Source organism: Haemaphysalis longicornis, unplaced genomic scaffold, assembly GCF_048455015.1.
Source record: "Haemaphysalis longicornis isolate Haplotype H1 unplaced genomic scaffold, Haemaphysalis longicornis Haplotype H1 scaffold_7, whole genome shotgun sequence".
NCBI lineage: Eukaryota > Metazoa > Arthropoda > Arachnida > Ixodida > Ixodidae > Haemaphysalis > Haemaphysalis longicornis.
This window is the reverse complement of record NW_027526422.1, coordinates 189,346,264-189,366,233: the sequence shown is the minus strand read 5'-3', so window position 1 is coordinate 189,366,233 and position 19,970 is coordinate 189,346,264. Positions and strand designations below refer to the sequence as shown.

The 19,970-nt window shown below is 47.5% G+C and overlaps 1 protein-coding gene across 2 annotated transcripts in view; it reads right to left on the bottom strand.

Moving 5' to 3' along the window:
* Nucleotides 1-19,970, bottom strand: part of LOC144147333 (nitric oxide synthase-like protein) — a 544,108-nt gene that overhangs the window by 87,189 nt on the left and 436,949 nt on the right. For both annotated transcript variants that reach the window (XM_077679449.1, XM_077679450.1), the window contains exons 5-8: nt 15,585-15,676; nt 12,356-12,497; nt 5,051-5,190; nt 2,197-2,371 (exon numbers count right to left, since the gene is read on the bottom strand). In XM_077679449.1, coding sequence (XP_077535575.1) covers nt 2,197-2,371; nt 5,051-5,190; nt 12,356-12,497; nt 15,585-15,676 — 549 coding nt within the window. The remainder of the gene's footprint in view (nt 1-2,196; nt 2,372-5,050; nt 5,191-12,355; nt 12,498-15,584; nt 15,677-19,970) is intronic.

The following is a 19,970-nucleotide window of genomic DNA, read 5'->3' as shown; positions in this document are numbered from 1 at the left end:
CGCCCGCATATAACGAGACCATGACAGACTCTGACAACGCACGTCCTGTATCCCTCGCATCACGCAACACCAGCAACGTGCTTCTGTGCCTCCACCACGGAGGCTTGAACACCCCCACTTCTGTGAGCTTAGCTAAGTTGCCAAGATGCCCATCCCACACTTGTGGCGTACATAACACGGGCGCGCGACGGGGCATGATTGGCCACGACAGTTTCTAGGGTCGAAGCCCCTTAGGGAAGTGGCCTTTCGCCGTCGTCGTCGTCGTTTCATGTAGTCACGGTGCTAAAACACGGCCACACGTATTCCAACGCCTCGCGCTAGAACGTTTCACCTCCGTGGGCAAAAACGCTAAAAGAACACACCGGGACACCCGTTTTCCGATGGCTCGCGCTAGAAAGCTTTGTGCTTCAATGACACGATACTTTTACAGGAAAGCTGCATGCCTCTACACCGCAAGGGTTTCATCTCCGTTGGCAAAAATATTAGGGCGCCAAGAATACACTTATACACTGCATGTTTCGCCCCTCCCAGGTTTCAGGTTAGTGAAGATGGCCCGGGAGTTTTCCCTCCCGTTTTGTGCCCCTGCGCTGTTGCTAGGACGACTGCGAAGAATGCGCTGTTCGCGCGACGCTTACATAGACGTACCGCACGGCTGGCGCACATCAACGATCGCACTGCAACTGTCCTTTTAGAGAAAGAAATTGGGGATCCCCACATAAATGGGAATCGGCGTAAGCAAAGCGTTCATCGTAAGTTAAAATGAACTTGCAGGGGGCATTTGTTTAATGCACAGCACTTTAGGGGCTCGCCTTTTCGTCGTAGCTCGCTCGCTGGACCCAAGTAGAGCCACACGGCGTTCCGTCGTGGCGGCTGAAGTACCGGCGTAACCCGGAGGCTTCGAAAGCCAAGCGGTTTACATAGTCATTAGCGTTCGAAACTCATGAACCGCTAGCGCTTGTCATACATCTCCCCGTTGTTCAGCGCAAAGAAAACTGCAGGTACATTTGAGGCAAAATATACGTAATTAACCTGCAGCTCCTGCGTTCATTTAGCTAGGAACACTCATTGGGTTGGTTTTTACGATAGTCTGCGATAAACGGTGGCAGTGCAATGCCGGCAGGTGTGGGAGGAAAAGCAAACACAAAAAGAACAGAACTCCGGCTGGCGCAGTTTCAGGCAGGGGGCGCGTGAGCACTGCGACGGCGGGAAATTTGAATTGCATTGGGTGGCAGCAGTGAGCAGATAACGGCGCTACAGGCCATTATGGCGAATCACTGCTCTGCACATCCGACAACTTTCATAGGGAGTAGAACAGCTTTAATTTTTAGAATGTTGTTCCCTTTGCTTAGTTCCTGATTGTTTAGAGCGGTGAGTAGTGGTGATAGTGTCCAGAAATACCAAGCATACCGAGAAACGTTTAATGTCCCAATCGCCCTGGCGAAGACGCCACCAGCTCCAAGAGCATAAAAAATAATACTCGCAGGAACCGGGGTTTTCCCACGCGCTGTGCCGCCAGTTACTTCCTCGGCGAGCCCCTCGGACGCGTTATAGGGATGACAGCGTTATCTGGTGTAACTTCCCCAGCACCCCCCCCCCCCCCCCTTCCCGACTCTATTCGCTCTTCGGGTCCTGCGGGCGCGATACGAGAAGGCCTGCATTACCTGGCGTAAGATAAAACCCAGCGGCACTCCCGCAACAAATGCAACAGCAGCAGCCCCCATAAAAGCGGGAGAAGAGGCAGAGATTGCGTGGCTTTAAACTGAGCAAGCCACTTTTAAAAAATCCCGGGCTATCTCCACTAACGTGAAACCTGGGGAGGGGCGAAGCAAGCAGTCTATAAATGTATTCTTGGTGCCTTGGCGTTTTTGCCCACGGAGATAAAACCGTTGGGATACAGGTATACAGCTTTGCTGTAAAAGTCTCGAGTCTCGAAAGCACGAAGCGTTCTAGCGCGAGGCGTAAACGAGTGTCCCGGTGTTTCAGTACCGTGACAACATGAGACCACGCTTACGATGACGACAGGAGACGCCAAGAGCCCCAGCCCCTACGGGGCTTCGCCCCTAAAAAAGCAACGCCAGTATGAAGAATTAACATACCGCAACATCATACACCACCATCCATACAGCAGCTTCAAGGAGCATCAATCCCTACAACACGCGATCTGACTGCACGTGTAGGTGAGCGGCACGGCCTCACCTCGGCGAGGTTGTAGCGGTGCGCGTCGCAGAAGTCCCTCACGGCGATCTCGGTCACCATGTACCAGCCGTTGAAAGGACAGGCGGTGAACTCGACGCCGCCCACGTCCAGCAACATGCCGGACACAGCGGGCACGGAGTACCATTCCAGCTGCATCTCATCGATGGCCTTGTAGCTGCGCACGGGGGCGAAGGGAACGAACGCCCCGCACACGTGAGCCCGACGACGAGGAACTTAGTTCCAGGTCTCTTTTTGTCGCATGGGTTAAAATTTTATTCAGGGAACGCGCACACGTGGACGACATTCAAGCTGAAAGAAAGAGGAGGCGAAGTAGGGGAGGATGGGTGACCCAAAGAACAGGCAGCGGGGATGATCATGAAACAGAGACTCAGAACCTTGGACGCGAGAGTATCAGTGAGGGAAAAATTACCGAGCAAAAAGTTCCGGGAGAATGAATGCATTTAGCGGATGCAAGGTAGACGCCTTCAAATGGTGGGGGCTTTCTTCCTACAGCAAACACCAACTAGTTAATAAGTACGACGATTCAGGTTGTAATTATGATGATAATGATCCTGATGTAGCTCTGTTTTCCGCTTAACACGAAAGTAATGCGTCTCTGTTTGAATGCATCGAAAGCAGTACAACGTTGTACTACTACGCCGTATTCCATGCGGAGATGAAGAATTGCCGCGGAGAGAAGGAAGTGCACATTCGGCCTTGTGATTCCACTTATCAAAAGTAGCCTAGAAGTTGCAAGGGCCATAGTTTGTGCACATCATAGAGAGGGCACGAGTAGCCAGCAAGGACCAGGGCATTCCGGACTAGCGGATGCCCCCCACCGGTGCTCTCTCCATCCTGCACCATAAAGCTCGAAATTAAAGACGTTTATTCTCTCTCTCTCTTTCTCTCCTTCTAATATATTCAACTTACCTGAAAGCTAAGCAGCTGATTCCCACCTAAACTGCATCCAGCGCCCGTTCAATTTCTATCATTTGTTAGCAAAAATATATAACTGCTGCTGCGACAACGGGAGACGTACATTTCTACATATTCAAGCGTTCCTTCAAGGGTGAATATGATCGAGCATATATATTTTGCGGTTTTACGCTCAATATTTATGTCATTATAAAGCTCGGAAGGCGCAATAATGTTTAATAATGGATTGCGAAATTGTTCCCAACTGGAAACCACCTACGCGAAAACCCGGAATGATTCAAAATACATCAGAAAGGCCACGAGCCGTCAATGCACATGCCGGAATGTGTCCTACAACCATGATCGTATTGGACGAAAATGTCTACCAGATCGGTTGGTACGCGCATCTGGACAGTAAAACAGAACTAGCCCCCGACTTTTACCCAAGTACCCACTTATGGCCCACACCCCCACCGGGGATCGCCCAAGAACAAATAAAGGCAACACTAACCACCCATGCGGCTTGCATGCTTGTTTGTTCGCTCCTTTGCACACACGCGCTCTTTCTTGGTCGGATGGTTAACTTGAGTATTTTATTCACTCAAAGGCGTACTCAGGGAAATGTCCACCGCCTTTTCTGTCATTTATTTTTGCTCGCGGGCAACCCATACGTCACCGTCGTTCTCCTGACGGTGTGCCAGTTCGGCAAGAGCATCGAAGCCCCAAAGGAGGCCGGGAGTTACAGTAGCATCTCGTTTTTGGGCACCACAAGCCCGTGGCGTAAATATCCGGATAGTTCGTGAGATTCAAGTACCTTTCGACATTTCTAGCGGAGCTCGTTTAGCCAGGAGTCCCAACACGCAGTCGCACTAAGCGCGTTCGCCGGTTAGGCATCCCGCTTTTATTAGTGCAGAGCTTTACTGCAAGACAGCAAAAGGAAATTTAGTAGTCGTCTGTTCGAACTGTTTCTACGGTTTCGACGGCAGCCGCGGTGGCCTTGAGCCGACGCGGCAGCGGAAAACGGAAAGGGGGATAAAAAGAGGTGACCAAAGCGGAAATCCCGGGAGGAGAACGCGCAACTATTAAACAAGGATTACTCTGAGAAACGGACTCTGCCCGCCCCGAAAGCAGTCTGAATTTTTAGAACGACAAAAATGGTTTCCGGTAGCGGTTCGCAGGCGCCGACGTAGAGTTGAATACTGACTGCATGTTAGCAGCGCCCCATTTGAGTTGATTCGTGTCAAGTGAACAAGCATTCTGAGAACCATAGCATGTCAAAAACAAGATGGGCTGTCGGTTAGCATGCGGCATTTGGAGCCGATGTCACCACAAGCAGATTACGTTGCATTTCCTAGAGATCCTCTTTAAACAATAAGTTATTGAGAAACGATAGTTGTAACTATCAGCGCTATAGCTGATACTAACAATAATAAATTAGTGACGAACCCTACAATATTGTTGCAAGCAAGACATACGCTGTTAAGAGGGACTCACCTGATCACATGGGACGTACCAATTCAGACCCCCGGGTTTAAAAACTATCGTGCACGGACAGGAAAGGTTTCACGACTCAAGGGAACATTCGTTCCGGCGCAGTTGGCTTGTTTTAAAAATGTATGATTTCTGTACTGAAATAAAAAGATAAAATACTCGCTCTCTAGACAGCGAGCGTTATCCATTGCAATCGAGCTAAACGGAATTGTATTTCTTGTTTATTTTTTTATTTCGGCCAGAAGAAGTATTTATTCTAAAATAAGCAAACTATACCGTTAGGAACGTTTACTTGGATCTTTGAATCTTTCCGCATTCGTGCACGATGGTTTTTATGCCTGTGAGCCATGAATTAGTAAGTGCCACGAGGAACTGTTCAGGTGAGCACCGTGATGTAGAAGTTAAGAAGCAGCCTTGACGTGTGCTCGCTCTTGCTGCAGACACTCACACGGGATGCGTGATCTTGACGCGCAGGATGAGGTCTTCGGGGATGTCGAAGAGCTCCGGGTCCTCGCCGTTTGCCGAGAGGACCAGGGGTAGCGCCTCGAAGCGGCCGCCTTGGGGCTTCCAGCCAAGTTTCTTGCATATCTGCGGGAGAGCGACCCCGCAGCTTTGAAGGAGCCGTGACTAAAACCTATATTCTCGCCTATACCCGGGTACATGCCCAACCAATGAAAACAATAGATAAAAAATCTAATGCTTTGTTACGTTGTACTTTGTGACTGAAACAACAAAAAAAAACGCGAAGAAATATTTGTTTCCTCCCAGGGTATCAAAATTACATAGTGTATCAAAAAACGCGTAAAGAGTGAACATATATATACCCACATAACTAATGTAGGTATATAATGTAGCATATACCAATTTGCATGTAGGTATATGTATACCTACATATAAAATGGGTATATAATGTATCATACACCCGGTAAAAAAAGTGTATCATACAACCATTGAATGTAGGTGCAGACCCAACGGGAGCGCTTACGGCGGAGGAATCCATCTTGCAAACTGCATTTAGGACTCAACGCGGCGAGTTATCGAGCTATAGATTTTTGAAACATGCTTAGGAGGTATCAGAAATGATACTAGTGGGCATTCCTTGGCGGTCGAAAGGCCCAGAGGCGAGCAGAAAAATCCGAGAGATAGTGTATCTTATATGATACATTGGGCATTACAGGGTTCAGAACGGTAACAGCACACGTTGTGTATCACTCCGCGTTAGTGAGCGCATCCTCAACGTTAACGACGTGATATTTCAAAAGAGATTGCGCTAAGTGTGCGACATTATCCGCTTCCTCATGAATTTTACCTCAAAAAGTTACATTCGTAAGTTCGCTACCTTTTTTTTTTTGCACATGGGTATATTTGGTAATTCCAAAAATTCTTGCAGTAACGGACTCTACTGGACGTGCGTAGGAACCGCCGTCTGCGATGAGAAGGCCCAAGGGAAGCTCCGTCTGCTGTTTTTATCTTGCAACCATGTGTAATTCAAAGCTTTGGTGGTCCTTACATAGAGCATCAAGCGCATATGCACATTGCGTCATGCGCCTTTTCTGTTGTCGTCGTCTGCTTTTGCAAAGCGAACGTATAGTACGGATTGCCGACTCTGCTAAACCTACTCCTGATTATGATTGTTTGGCGGAGAAGGATGCTGTCTTCGCTGAGATGTAACTCATCCTCGGCTTCGCTGGGCTTAGATTACAAGAGAGGTACGTCATAGTCAAAGACCGAAGCTTATTTATGTTCACTAAATTAATCCTAGTGAATCTTGCTGAGGTCTACAGAAACAGCACTGGTAAAGGGAATCACCAGAGCAAACTTTTATGTTTTCTGGGTTGCTTGAATATGCGTCAGACCTCCCTGACTCTGTGGAGTTTGAAAGTTTGTCTCCAATTTTACATCGTGTGAGCCATACCAGACCAGCTAATCTGCCTGTGGTCAGTTGTGCGAGGGTCAGTCAAATGCAGTAGCGAGTGGAGTTAACTCTACTCGTTTGAAAGCAGCGCGGAAGACGGGACTGAGCTAGTAATAGACGACACAAGCGCTTGTGTCGTCTACTACTTGCTCAGTCCCGTCTTCCGCGCTGTTTTCAAACGATATGATGTACCAACAAGCCCTTTAGTTCACCCTTTTGTAACTCTACTCACTACAGCATTTAAACACACAAAAACGACATTTCACTCTTTGTTGTGGTCCACGTTGTCATGGAGCTGATGCGAACAAGCAAAACGCCGATTCAGCTTCCCATCGTGGTCCTGTTGAGCCCATGGACGCGGGTTCGATCTTCAGTCACGGTGGCCGTTTTCAGACGGAGGCTAAAATAGAAAACGTCAGTTTTTCGAGATTTCGGTGCACGTCTAAGAACCCCAGGTGGTTAAAGTTAATCCGTAGCCTCCCACTACGGCTCACGTTATAGCCCACTGGTAGCTAAAAAATTTACCATCAAAGAGCAGCAACATCCTACATACCTCGAGTGTCAGTTCTGTTCAGCGTATCGCCGAACCGCTATTGGGTGACTGATCAGTGTTCAACAATTCATATTCATCAAAACTTTCCGTTTATAGATAGAATAAGTAAACAATTAAAAATACTTTCGAGCTGAACCTGCTGCCTGATCATTTGCGAGATGTTTATTTGAAAATTCAAATGAAGCAGTTTGTTTCGAATATGCTCAGCGGTCTTGCAAGAGTTAGAAGCTCCAATTCTGGTTGCAAGAGCTAGAAGCTCCACAGGATGCGACGCAGTTGAGTGTTATATGGAGTACTTTTCGTAGAAGGCAGGTTATTTCCTTACCGTCATTAGACGTAAAGCGGGGTGGACAACCAGCATGGCAAAAGAAAACTAACAATTAATGTGTTTGTTTGAAGAATTTACTCCCACGTAATTGTCGGCTCACTCCATGTGCTGGCAACGGCTTGGGGAGAGAGTAGGGTTCGAGGACATGGTGGGTGTAAGAGTCAGGTTTTAGCAGTCGAGCAGTTCCGTCCAAAAAGTACGGGAATAGAACAACATCCACTGATCCTCGTGAAGGCTCCAGGGAAGGTTTGTTTATATTTTCTTCTAAAAACAATAAACTACAACAAAGCAAAGAATATAACGAGCACCACGCTCATAAAAAAAGAACCCGCTCTTCTGCTCTGGCCTTCAGCCAAGCAGTGGGGACGGTCGTGCTGCATTTCCCGCTAGATAAATATTCCGCGACAGGATTGCGAGGAATTTCAGGATAACACACTCTGTCAGATTGAGATATGACCAGAATAGTCTTCCGGACCGTAAGTCATGTCTAGTTAGATCTTACGCCAACCACCATCGATCAACGTTCCAGCAATGAACTTCCGGACGCTGTTTCGATTACTCAGGGACAGTTGAGGCGACGCCTCACTTGTACATGCAGTCCCGTGACCACCTGTTCTCAAGGTTCCGCCATCGATTCATAATTAAGAGTCTCGTAAACAGCTCTGAGTTCATTCTTCAAGTTGTACAAATAAGGCACCGACAAAGGAGTTCGTCTGACATTCGGTGGGGGCCTTCGGATAATTGCAAACGACAACCGTGACGGAGGACGATAGCGAATGCGATTGAACAAATACCTGTACAGGGAGCCTACGGCTTGCTGCGCCGTTTGGCGGAGTATTTGCAGATCGCAGGCAATTGGTCTGAGTGGCAGGGCGTCGCACAGAATTCCGCTCGACCGTCAACCCGCTACTGAATAAATGAAATGTAGGGAATGTTTGCGAACACTGGCGTCGCGTATAGCATAACCGATGAAGGAAAAGGAGTTCTCCGAGCCTAATTAGGGGACAATCAAGAAAATAGAACAGTGCCGTCTGTTTGTGTGTGTGTGCTTGAAGAAGTTTAAACGGTACCAGAATATTGATTTTGCGAGAAATGCGTCTCCATGTGCTTACACAATCTCCTTTTGTACGCATCTTCGAACTGAGTGCTTGAGTGGCTAAGTTCCAGAGTTAAACCTGGTGCTACGAGCCGCCCTGTAGTGGAGAGATATTCATTAATTTCAACCACCTGGGTAGCTCTAATGTCCACCGCAAGTTCACTCAGACTACCGCTCACGGAATAAGGTCCACGTTCGGCCACTTTTGGTGCGAACACGGCCCAGCGTAGCCAATGTCCGCACAGATCCAGCACACAAGCCGTGGCCGCGCATCCAAGCTAAACGGCGCAGGCGCACAGGGGCTTGGAAGCGGGGCTTCGTGTCGTCTGCTAAAGCACGAAAGTACTCCGTGCTTTCCTCGCTGTGAAGCACGCCTAACTGTGCTTCACAGCGCGGTGCCTCGTCCCGTCTTTTTTTTTTTCCCTGTGTTATTTGAGCTGTTTCTCATAATGAATCCTAATTTGCACCAACTAGCCCAACTTGCCATCTTACTTCGCGCCTAAATCCTGGCATGCTTGTAGCTTCCTAGCGCACCCCGCCCGCGTTGAGGGAAAGCACACTTCACTCACAGCGGTGCGTTGTGTAGTTTCTGCGTACGACATCCGAGCGCTTCCTCTTTCAGTTCCACGAATCCAATTAAATGCATGTATTGCTGCAAACATTTGAGTACTGGTTTGGTTCGGGTTATGGGGTTTAACGCCGCAAAACGACTCCAAATATGAAGGCGTTGTAGAGGAGTGTTTCGGATAATCACCCGAGGCTCTTTAAAGTGCTCTGATACCACGCAGCAAACATGTATTCTTGCATTTCGCTGGTAATGAAACGCGACACCTGCTACCAGGATCGACCATGGGTATCCCGGCTCAGTATGGCCAAGCATCCTAACCAGTGAGCCACCGCGGCTGAGCATTCTCCGGAATTGACTGCTCTCTGGAATCAAAAATGGTCACTGAGCAAAGCTTTATTTACACGTGTGCTCTCTAAAACAGACTGTCATGTGCTCATACATAGCGTCTGCTCGCTTTTATTTTTTTCTGATAGGAGAGCTTACGTGATCTGTCTAGCTCGAAGGCCGTCGCTGTTTGCTCGATGCGACTTTGAATGTGACCAACCAACTCATGAAAATCGACAACAAATGCCGTACATTTAAAAAAAATCAGAGTGGGCTCGGTCCACAAAGCAAGTGTTTGTTTATGAGTAAGGCATGTTTGCATTGTTAAGCAGGCTTAACGACGATATAATAATCATAGTGCTGAAACGCCTTATACTGGGTCGACCAATCTCCAGGTCTTCACTGATGGTTTTCAGCCTCAGATCTTTTCCGTCCCAGGCGGAATGTAGCGCAAGGCATAGGCAATAAGCCTGGCGGTAAATCCTGGTGGTAGAAACACGCAGATCCCTCCTCTACAGCGTCTCTGATTACACCAAACGTGACTAGTACTGAAATGTTTGCAGCAACGCATACATTTTACTGGAATAGTGACACTGGAAAGACGAAACCCTCGGTTGTGTGCAGAAACTACACAACGCGCCGCAGTGAGTGAAGTACGCTTTCCCGCACCGCGGTCGCGGCGCGCTAGGACGCTACAAGAATGCCAGGGGTTAGGCATGCTTCACAGCAAAGCAAGCACTGCGCGCTACCGCGCTTTAGTGGACGACACGAAGCACCGCCTTTAAAGGGTCCATGAAGAGAAAATACAACTTTGTTTAACTTTAAAGAGTTAGACTTCAGTACCTCACTCAGCTCCCTTCCGACCACGAAAGACGTTTTTTAACCGACAAAAACGCAAGAAATACTTACGAACTTTCAAACTTCGCGCCACAGTGACGTGTTATCGGCACGAGTGACATCATATGGGCCCGCACTAAAAACATAATTTTCAGGGGTTTAGGTGCACGTTAGCATTCAAGTGATTCGATCAAACGGAACTAACGGCCCCACTACAATCGTCCAGTCATGCGTCCTGGCGATTGATCAGTTCGGCCGCCGTCAATCACCCAAACAAGATTCTGTGACGTCATAGAAAAAGTTGCCGGAAATGGACTAGCGAGTCGCCACTCCTCAACGCGTTTTCTTTAATATCTCCTTTATTTTTCCGGAGTTTGTGATGAAATCGGTCCCATTGTTATCACGACAGAGCAGTCTTTCTAATGAACCAAACTTGTATTTTGTCTTCATGGCCCTTTAAGACCTGTGCGCCTGCACCGCTTAGCTTCGATGCGCGGCCGCGGCTTGTGCGCTGGCGTTGCGCGGAGCACGGCCACGCTGCGTCGTGTTCGCACCAAGAGCGGACGACCCTATACATTTGGCACTGACTAACGCATCTTCCTTTTTTTTCTGCGTGGGCGTGCATGGATGTTTTCAGCATAGACTTGGGAAATAAAACATATATTAGTACCGGGGACAGAGGGCAAGCCTTTTCATTCGTGTATTCATTTACTCGAATCTAGTGATTAGAAAACGAATGTTTCGTACTGAATTCCACATTCAGAATTGTTTTTCATATATATATTTTATTTTGGTTCATTCAAAACAGCTGTACTCGTGCACCCGTAAGCTTTTGCAACGCCTCTACCACTTATATGAGTGCCCTGAAACCACGTAAAGGAAAAAAAGAGACAGCGAGAGATACCTTACCGAAACACGATTGCCTCCCGTATGCAGGGTCACTTAATTAAAATTAAATTTTAGTGGCTTGGGTTATTTTTGTTTTAACAAATTTTGTTGAACAAATTATTTCATGCTTACTGGAAATATTAAAACGGGCGCAAAACAGACGGAGTCGAAGTAGACACAACGAACAAAGCAGATCATCGACGCACATTTCATTGAAAAAGCGGGGGATGACGGGGTCAGCACACGGGGGTCAGCACGCCATCACTAGCGCTTAGTGATAATGAGTTGCCTTTCATTGAAGACAGTCTCTAATCTCACAGTTTAAAGCGTGCGTATTCGTCATGGTTCTGTGTCGGGTGTATCACTAGTGCGCGTGTGTGCCGACAGGTATATTGGTGTTACTATTTTATCGGTGAGCCATCCACAGAGAGATTAATTTCTGGCACAAATTTTGGATATTATCTGTACCTTTGGCCTGTGTACAAGTAAGCGTGGTTTTCAAGAATAAACAGTTGGAAGTTGGCGCCTGTATGTATTCTTTGTGTCTACTTCGTCTTCGTCTGTTTTGTGCGCGTTTTATTATTTCCAGTAGTTTTTGTTGTTTTAAATCATTGTTTGTGTTTGTTAGGTCATGCTATGTGAGTTCAGGTCAGTTTCGGACACGTTACCTAAATTTACTTTCGGTAAAATGATGTAGTGCCAGACGTGGCATTTTAGATGCGTAGCATCTCATGCTCAGGGCTGTGTCCCTCCTCTCCTTGTCGTCCGCCGTCCGCACTCTACTGCGCATGCGCGTCTCTTCAGCCCCGTCAGCGTTCGGGCTGACGTCAGCGCAGTCAACTATAAAAAGAAACAGTTAAGCGGCGCCCGGTATCGATCCCGCGACTCTCTGGCCGCAACGGCAGGTACGTGGCGCTCTTCCCACTGCGCTACAAACCGAGACGGGAGCATTTGCTACGAACGCGCCTTATGTCCTTCACTCATTCACCCAAGTCAAGAAGGTACTGATACAACGAAGGCATGCGAAGCTGAACGTCACCGAAAACGACGAACTGACAACTAATGGGAACTTCACTCGACCCCATGGCTGCTTCGCATACTACTCAGGGTTCCCCTACGGGAAGATGGTGTAATTTTTTTTACGAAACGCCGGTGGACGTCGGAATAGTGGCGTTCTTATACTACCGTCGGACGGCGCTCGAGACTCAGCCGAAAAAATGACTGGCCAAGGCACAGCGACCGACCTCGGTCAGCTCCACGGAGTTTGGGTCCCCGATGATGCTTCCGTCGGGCTGCTTGTGTCCCGCGAACTGGATGAGCTGCGTGTTCCACACCTTGTAGTCGTGGTGGCCGTCCGTGCGCGGAGGGAAGATGGTGATCGCAGACCTGCAAAGTGACCGCCGAGCGAAGTTTAGCGAGGTTTTAGGTTAAACACATGTGAAGATAGTTAACACGCGCACCATGAAGATAGTTTTCACGACCCACCACGAAGTTTAACAATGTGTCAGGTTCAACACTTGTGAAGATAGTTATCATGCGCAAAAGGTCTGTTTAACTTGGTTTTGCAATTACTATGCGCACAATGTTTCATAAATGTTTGCCTGTACTGCAAATCTGATTACATGCTCTTTGCGTTTCTTGAATGCTCAGGGAAATGGTCTTCTGATTGTAGGGTTTAACGCGCCGACGCAACGCAGACGATGAGGCGCGCCGTAGTGGAGGGCTACGATTACTTCTGACCACCTGGGGATCTTTAACGTGCGCCGAAATCTCGTAAACACGGGCGTTTTTGCTTTTCGCCTCCATCAGAAAAGCGGCCGCCGTGGCCGGGAATCGAACCTGCGACCTTATGCTCGGCAGCGCAACGCCTTAGACACTGAGCCAACGCGCCGGGTTTGGAAGCGGTCTTAAGGACCCTGAAGTGCCTTTGAGATTTCAAAGCCTGCCGCATAGCTAAATATACTCATAGGTCTTTGATGTAGGCAGTTGCGAAACTCCGCCTCCAAAAACGGCCCGCACCTGAACCCCCCCCCAAATTTGGATCATGTGTATGGTGGCGCCACAGTGGCCACCCCGCGCACTATCCAAAAAACACACTTATTAAAACTGAAGCTTTAGAGTTTAACTTTATTTTAAAGGTGCATAATTATTTATTTCCGTACTCTCGTAAGTTATTCATTGCTTTTATAACTCGAGTATTTGTGTTTGGATTGTTTCTGCGTCTGCGCAACCGTCTCGACCAATTGGCGCTTGTGTGGGCACACCATAGGTTCGACCTGAAGTACTAAATTTGGAGGTGTCGTTCTGCATACTGCACACTGTATGTCAAAACTAATCCAGTAGCTGATTAAGTGGCTCTAAATAATCCTTTCGGGCTTGCGTACAGCCGTCGAAGCGAATTTTTAACTGTGGTTTTTGCCGCCAGAAGATCACAGATGACGCGCAGCAGACCGCAATGCACACGCGACGACGCATCTCGCTGACCACGCGGTCGCAACTTTGTACTCTCTTGCATGGACTGCATATAAAATACTTGCATGGTTAAATACACTGGGCTCCTTCGGCACAACATATTTACTTAAGCAACCAAATACCATTTTTCGCCTAGGCCATCGAGCGGCGAAGTACGTTGTATAGTTTATTTTTCCACCAACAGATGGCGCCACTGTACGGAAAACCCAAAACAGTGGACCAATCGTAGGGCCACTTTTTGATGCATGGGGCCTATGGGGGAGTTTCGGAGCTCCTGTACCAAGTAATTCTGGTGTATACTGGGTGACTGGATTCCGCCTGTCACTTACTCTGAAGTGCACGCGCAGACTGATCAGCCCCTGCGCCATCAATGGCGAGACGGAGCGACAACGCGCCGGCAAATCAGCCGTTATACCCACGGCACGTCACGTGGTACCGTAGCAGATCACGTGACGTGACGTCACACCTCCTGCAGTTGCTCTCTTGCTGCTGAAAAACATTGCGATGCGATGAATTACCTTGCGAGACGTGGCGTAGTAAAGCTGTCGCTTTAAAAAAAAACATGCCGCCGACTGAAACTTTTCGGGGAATTGGAAAAGTGCAACAAATAGGCGATGGTGTCGTCAGAGACCTAGTTCTTTCGAGTCACTTTTTCCTCCATATTACCGCCACTACGTTGGAGGAAATCGCGCACGCGTTGTCGCATACTCGTTAATAACGCAGCTTTAACATACAGCGCATGCGCCTGACTCACCTGGATGCTGAAGCATCCCAACTGTCTGGATGGGCTTAATTTTCATAAAGGCAAAGTGTGTATTACAACACTTTCCACAGCCACGTGGGCGAACCACTGTCATTATGGGATCAGGGAGCACGACGACCTGATCGCTAATTCAGACCGAATAAATCGATTAGTATCTTTCTATGCTCGTGGACAGACGCAATTATGTTGAAGTCCTACCAATACATCAATAATTACCTCCGCTATGGGCAAAAGTGCAAGCTGTCCCAGTTACGTAAGACGTGATTGATTACGAAACTGGAAATTTGGTTCTGAGCCTCGGGGTTAATGAGGTTTTTTTTATCGTTGAATTCTATCTCCCAATCCAGCTACCACTCAAAAACATCGGTGGGTCCTCCGGCGCAAAAAAACAAGCTGTATAACGACAGAATAGGTATTGATAGACACGCAAAGACAATGACAGTCTTGAAGCCATTAGACTCACTGGCGGGGGTGACACCCGTAATAAGTATGATGATGTCCTAAGCAAGGGTGGGGCGCTGGTACGTTAAAGAAAAATATTTTCGACGCTTTGCGTGGTACCTGACGATGGTCAGAGCCTTACATTAGGAAAAGGAAATAAGTTTGGTGTCGGCAGATAGCCTCTCCTGCGTAGTTTTCAAGCGGCTGTGACGTATATACGTTGACTATGCACGGCATATAGTATTATCCCCGTGACCGCTAAATTATGTTCAAGTGTGCGTGTCCAACAACAAGGATTTAAACATTTTATTCTGGGCGAACAATAGAACCGTCAAATGTAATTTCATATGCAATGCTCACCCAAAGATGAGCGAATTGCACTATTTGTAATTTTTATTTTAGCAAACATAGAACACGTGGCGATTTTTTTTGTTATGGCATGTATTTTGTCTTGTTCTTGTGTAACATGCAAACCGATTGCATACCGTTGCCTAGTGTACCGGTTCCTTGGGCTCTGTGAAACTGCAAATATGGCTTTTAGCCGAGGAACCATTCACTTGTATAAAATAAACTGATTTGATTGGATTTGGTTTGAATTGCATTGATTTGACACAGTTTCCTTTTACATCGCGAAGCAGCCGTCCAGCATTAGATATGGTAAAGCTTGGAAGTTTATAACACCTCGGGGCTTTTGTATTCGTTCCGCAGATACGCAGGGCGGCGTGCTTTACATTTTAAGAATCGACAGACTCAGCCGGTCAATAAACAAGCAGAGGCGGGTGATGGCGCCTGCTTACCTGATGTTTCCTTTGTTCGTGCTGTACTTGAGGTGAGCGCAGATGGCCTCGTACATGTCCCTCGCCGTGTAGCAGTGCCGCGCGTCGAAGACCTGCAACAAGACGGCATCCCGCACCTTCTGAGCCCGACCGTGCGCTGTTCGCAGAAAGTGGACGGTGCTTAGTGAAGGTGCAAATAAACACGTTTTAAACACGGCTCAACTTGGGGACAACGAGGTCAAAGCCTGGCGTGCTAGCTTTTAGGGTATTGAAAAGAAAATAACACCGCGAGATGTATTCGCACGGTTGGCGTAGAGTAGTTCGGCGGACAACTGCTTCCGCCAATGGAGGTGCAATTTTCGGTGGCTATAAATAGCTTCAATCGGAATAACAGTACAGCCTACGTCAATAGCGGAATCGCGTCGTCCAGAGAGGGCGCGCTGATCCCGATCGCGCGAAAGAACGTGAATCATTTCGCTCATTTGATTAACGGTCTTCCGCCCCTCTATCCTTCGTCAACTCCCTCTTTCGTCAGACGTCATGTAGCTGCGGCTACAACGTCCTACGCCGTAGACCAGCAATGATGTTTACTCGACGGATCGCTGACAGCACGGCCGGAAAAACTGCAAACTTTCTCGTGGAGGAAGACCATCGTACTTTTCGAAGAAAAATTAAACACGCGGCACGTCGCTACTCTCCGCCCGAACCGTCTATAGAAAAAGGAACAATGTAGGCGTACGGATGAATACGCATGCGCGGTTTATTCGCTGACTTCTGCATTAACTCCTTCCAGTCACTCACATGGCGAAACGTCGGCTAATACAGATATGAAGTACATGCAACTGCCTTGAAAAATAACGCGTAAAAACGTACACGCGCACCACTAACGCAGGATTAAAAACTTCGCATTATGAAAGGTCGCTCTTGTGTCCAACAAAATTGACAACCACAGTTTTTGACGATTCCTGAGGCGCTTCATTGCTCTGCGGATGGTTCATCGCATTACTGCGTTGTGTACCAAAATGTAGGGAAGGTACAAATGCTCCTACATAACCGCTGCTGGCAGTGAGTACGGTGTGTATAGGCGTAAAAATGCCGAACGTGTGGTGGACGCGCTCGGGATCACATTGTCACCCAGAAAACAAGCCTTGTAAATAAACACAGGACGAGGCGTGGACGAGACAAGCGCTAAACTTTAAACAAAAAGTTTATTGCAGAACCAGAGCTTATAAACACGTCTGTCTAGCATGAAGAGAGGAGGAAGGAAAGGGACATCAAAACGATGGGCGAAACAAGAAAAAAGAAAAACAGTGATGTATTGCCTACGACAAGAAATTTAATTCAAGTTTCAATAAGGCTACAGACGGCCTGCTGACACATTGATCACGAGACCTGGCTATCTCTGCTGCTTCCGCAGTTTCTCCTGTCAGGCCCGAGCGGTGAAAATACAAGACAGTGTTTTCGGTGTGTTTTCTGTGCGACTATGAACCAACACGCCCAAACCTTTTCCCTTCGGAATTCACATTAACACCAGCAAACCGCATTTTTACGGTTAACTGGGGTTGTAGATTTCACACACCTGCTTTTCCCCGGCTGTGGGGGCAAAGCAGGTGTGAAAGACAAAAATAGCTTACTTGCACATCCGTATCAGCTGATGTTTCAGAGTCATTCATACACGCTTATTCAAAGGAGTACCAATGGTGACGGGTAAGCAAAAGCAACTGCATAGGAATAGCATATTTGCCATTTTCTAAATGTTTATATGGTTTTGCTGTTAGGAGTATACTCAGCCCGAGAGTATAGATATCTATTGCGAGAAATATTTCTAGAGTTTTAAAAGTCGCGGAATCATATAGAATTAGTGTCGTCTGACGAGGTTAATGCGATATTAGCGGGGTCGCGGGGTTCCACCCCTGGGTGATCGTTGGTTACTGTTGATTTGGAATGGTTATGATACTTAATTTTAAAGGTTGTTATGGGAATACAATTTCCCAAGGGCATCATTCCTACTGTGCGCTATTTCGATCAGACTAAGATGTATAGCTCTAAATCGAAATTTAAAGTTAAATTTAGGTAAACAGCAGCCAGCATAGACAGCCAACGAGGCTGTGCAACGCAGCTTCGGGAACGTTTCCTCCAACAAGAAAGACGGGTTCGTCCTTTACCGGTGTACAACATCAGTATATTCACAAACACGTGAGCACTAACCGATTATCTTCGCCACCACGGCTTAGCGCTTTGATGTTGTGTGTCACCGCCTCCGTCTATTCCAAACAGGCTATCTATTACTCAAGCTTTGCCTTTAAAGGGACCCTGCAACACTTTCGAAAACCCCTTTCACTCTTTCCTTCGCATATGGAATCACTGGGAAAGCTATAGTCATCGCCAGCACGGAGTGGCACTGAGTGGTTTCCTCGTAGCACCCGAAACGCCTTCCGTTTCTGCTTTGTTTTTATGGCTTTATTTTTAAAGTTTCTATCGAAAAGCTTTCATTGCTGCAACTGAAGAAAACCGGGGAACAGCCGGAACATGGCCTTCGTGACGTAATTCGAGACGTCGAAGAACGTCAATAACGGGAAAGAGAGAAAAATCTTTTGAGCGAATTTGCAAGTTATCCGATGGGCATAGAGCGGTAATTTTTGGCTTAGGTGCTTCGCCACCTCCTAATCTACGTACTGGGCGTGTTGGGTGACTGTGTTCTGCAAGCATTTGAAGGCCAACTGCACTCAAATTTTACCTCGACCAAATGTATTTTTATTATGTAATAAGTACCCCCAAATCAGCTGGGACACGAGTGGTAGCCCCGTGACACGCCTCCTTAATCATTCAGAAGCGTTTAATAAAGGTGCGCCGCAGACTACGCTGCACCTGCCGGCGGATCGCGTAAACAGCCATGACGCGCCTCTGACGTTCCAGCCGGCCGAGCTCTGTTGCGCACGCTTCACCCATGTGCTGCCCCGTGCGCGCGTAGAGCTTGCGCGCAGATTTTCTCCCGAGCTGCAGACCGCCAGGCCGCTCGCTGGACGGCTGCAGCGTCACTGCAACGGCCGCGCTCTGCTCGGTTTTGGTTTTAAAATCCGCGATTTTCGCTGACCGCTTGCGGCGTGCATGCGCATATTTCAGCTGTTGTATTTTGAATGTTGCTTTGTTTTTAAGCAGATTATGCGAAAATTGGCTTTCAAGAGGTCGAAATTTTGAGTGCAGTTAGCCTTTAAAAAGAGTTCAAAAAAGTGTTTAAGGGTCCCTTTAAACACTGTTCTACTGCAAGTGCAGTCGTGATGTGGTGAAGACTGAAGTCAGGGACAAAATCGCTAGTAAAACGTTACCCGAAATTTTTCTTTAAAGCGTACACTACCGCCACTACGGTCATGCTGCGGTGAACAGTGAAAATGGAGACAAAATTACCGGTAAACGCGTTGGCTTCTACACGGTGCACCACGGCATTATGAGTCTTGATGCTGTGAGGACTGAATACAGGTACTACATTTGGGGCTGTCCCTTAGCAGAAAACCTAAGAACTCCAGCTGTCCCAAGAGAAAGAAAACATAACTGAAGAGGGTCTTATAAATGCAATGATTACGATAATCACTTCATTCCACCCGCGCCTGTATAGACCAGTGGCGGGAAGTCAGTACTTGCATAAGTGCACTTTTAACAGAATTTCCCCGACGATTTTACGGCCTTTCACAACTTTCTTTCTGAAAGTTGGAAAACGCTCAAACGCTTGCGGTACTTGTTATCAATAGAAATATCTCTGTATACTCTGTTTGTTTATCTCACTTTTTGAGAACGAAGTAAGGGGTATCCGGCTGCGGCGAACGCGAACCATCCCCTGGTACTACTCTTTACAAACCATGTATACGTGCAGTAACTGACGCTAGATCAGGACTTCTTCCGCGAGTTGATAAGCCTTAAAAAAATAATTAAAAAGCGAGCTATATGCATTAACGTGGAACCTGGAGAGGGGCGAAACATGCAGCGTATAAGTGTATTCTTGGCGCCTTGGCGTTTTTTTTCCACAGGAGATGAAACCGTTGGGGGGGTAGAGGTATACAGCTTTTCTGTAAAATTCTTTTGTCTTTGAAGCACGAAGCGTTCTAGCACGAGGCGTAAACGAATGTACCGGTGTGTTCTTTTAGTACGCGTTTTTGCCAACGGAGATGACACGTTCTAGCGCAAGGCGTTGGAAAACGACTTTGCCGGTGTTTTAGTACCGTTACTACAAGAAACGACGATTACGACAGGAGACGCCGACAGCACGAGCCCCTACGGGGATTCCCTTCTAAATGCACCTAAAAGCGATTTGCTCTTAGCTATACCGCACTGTTTAGTGACAGGTACTGCCAGCTGCAATGGTGTTAGAAAACCACGAAGTGTTTAAATCATTGCTGAAATTGTCATTTTCTT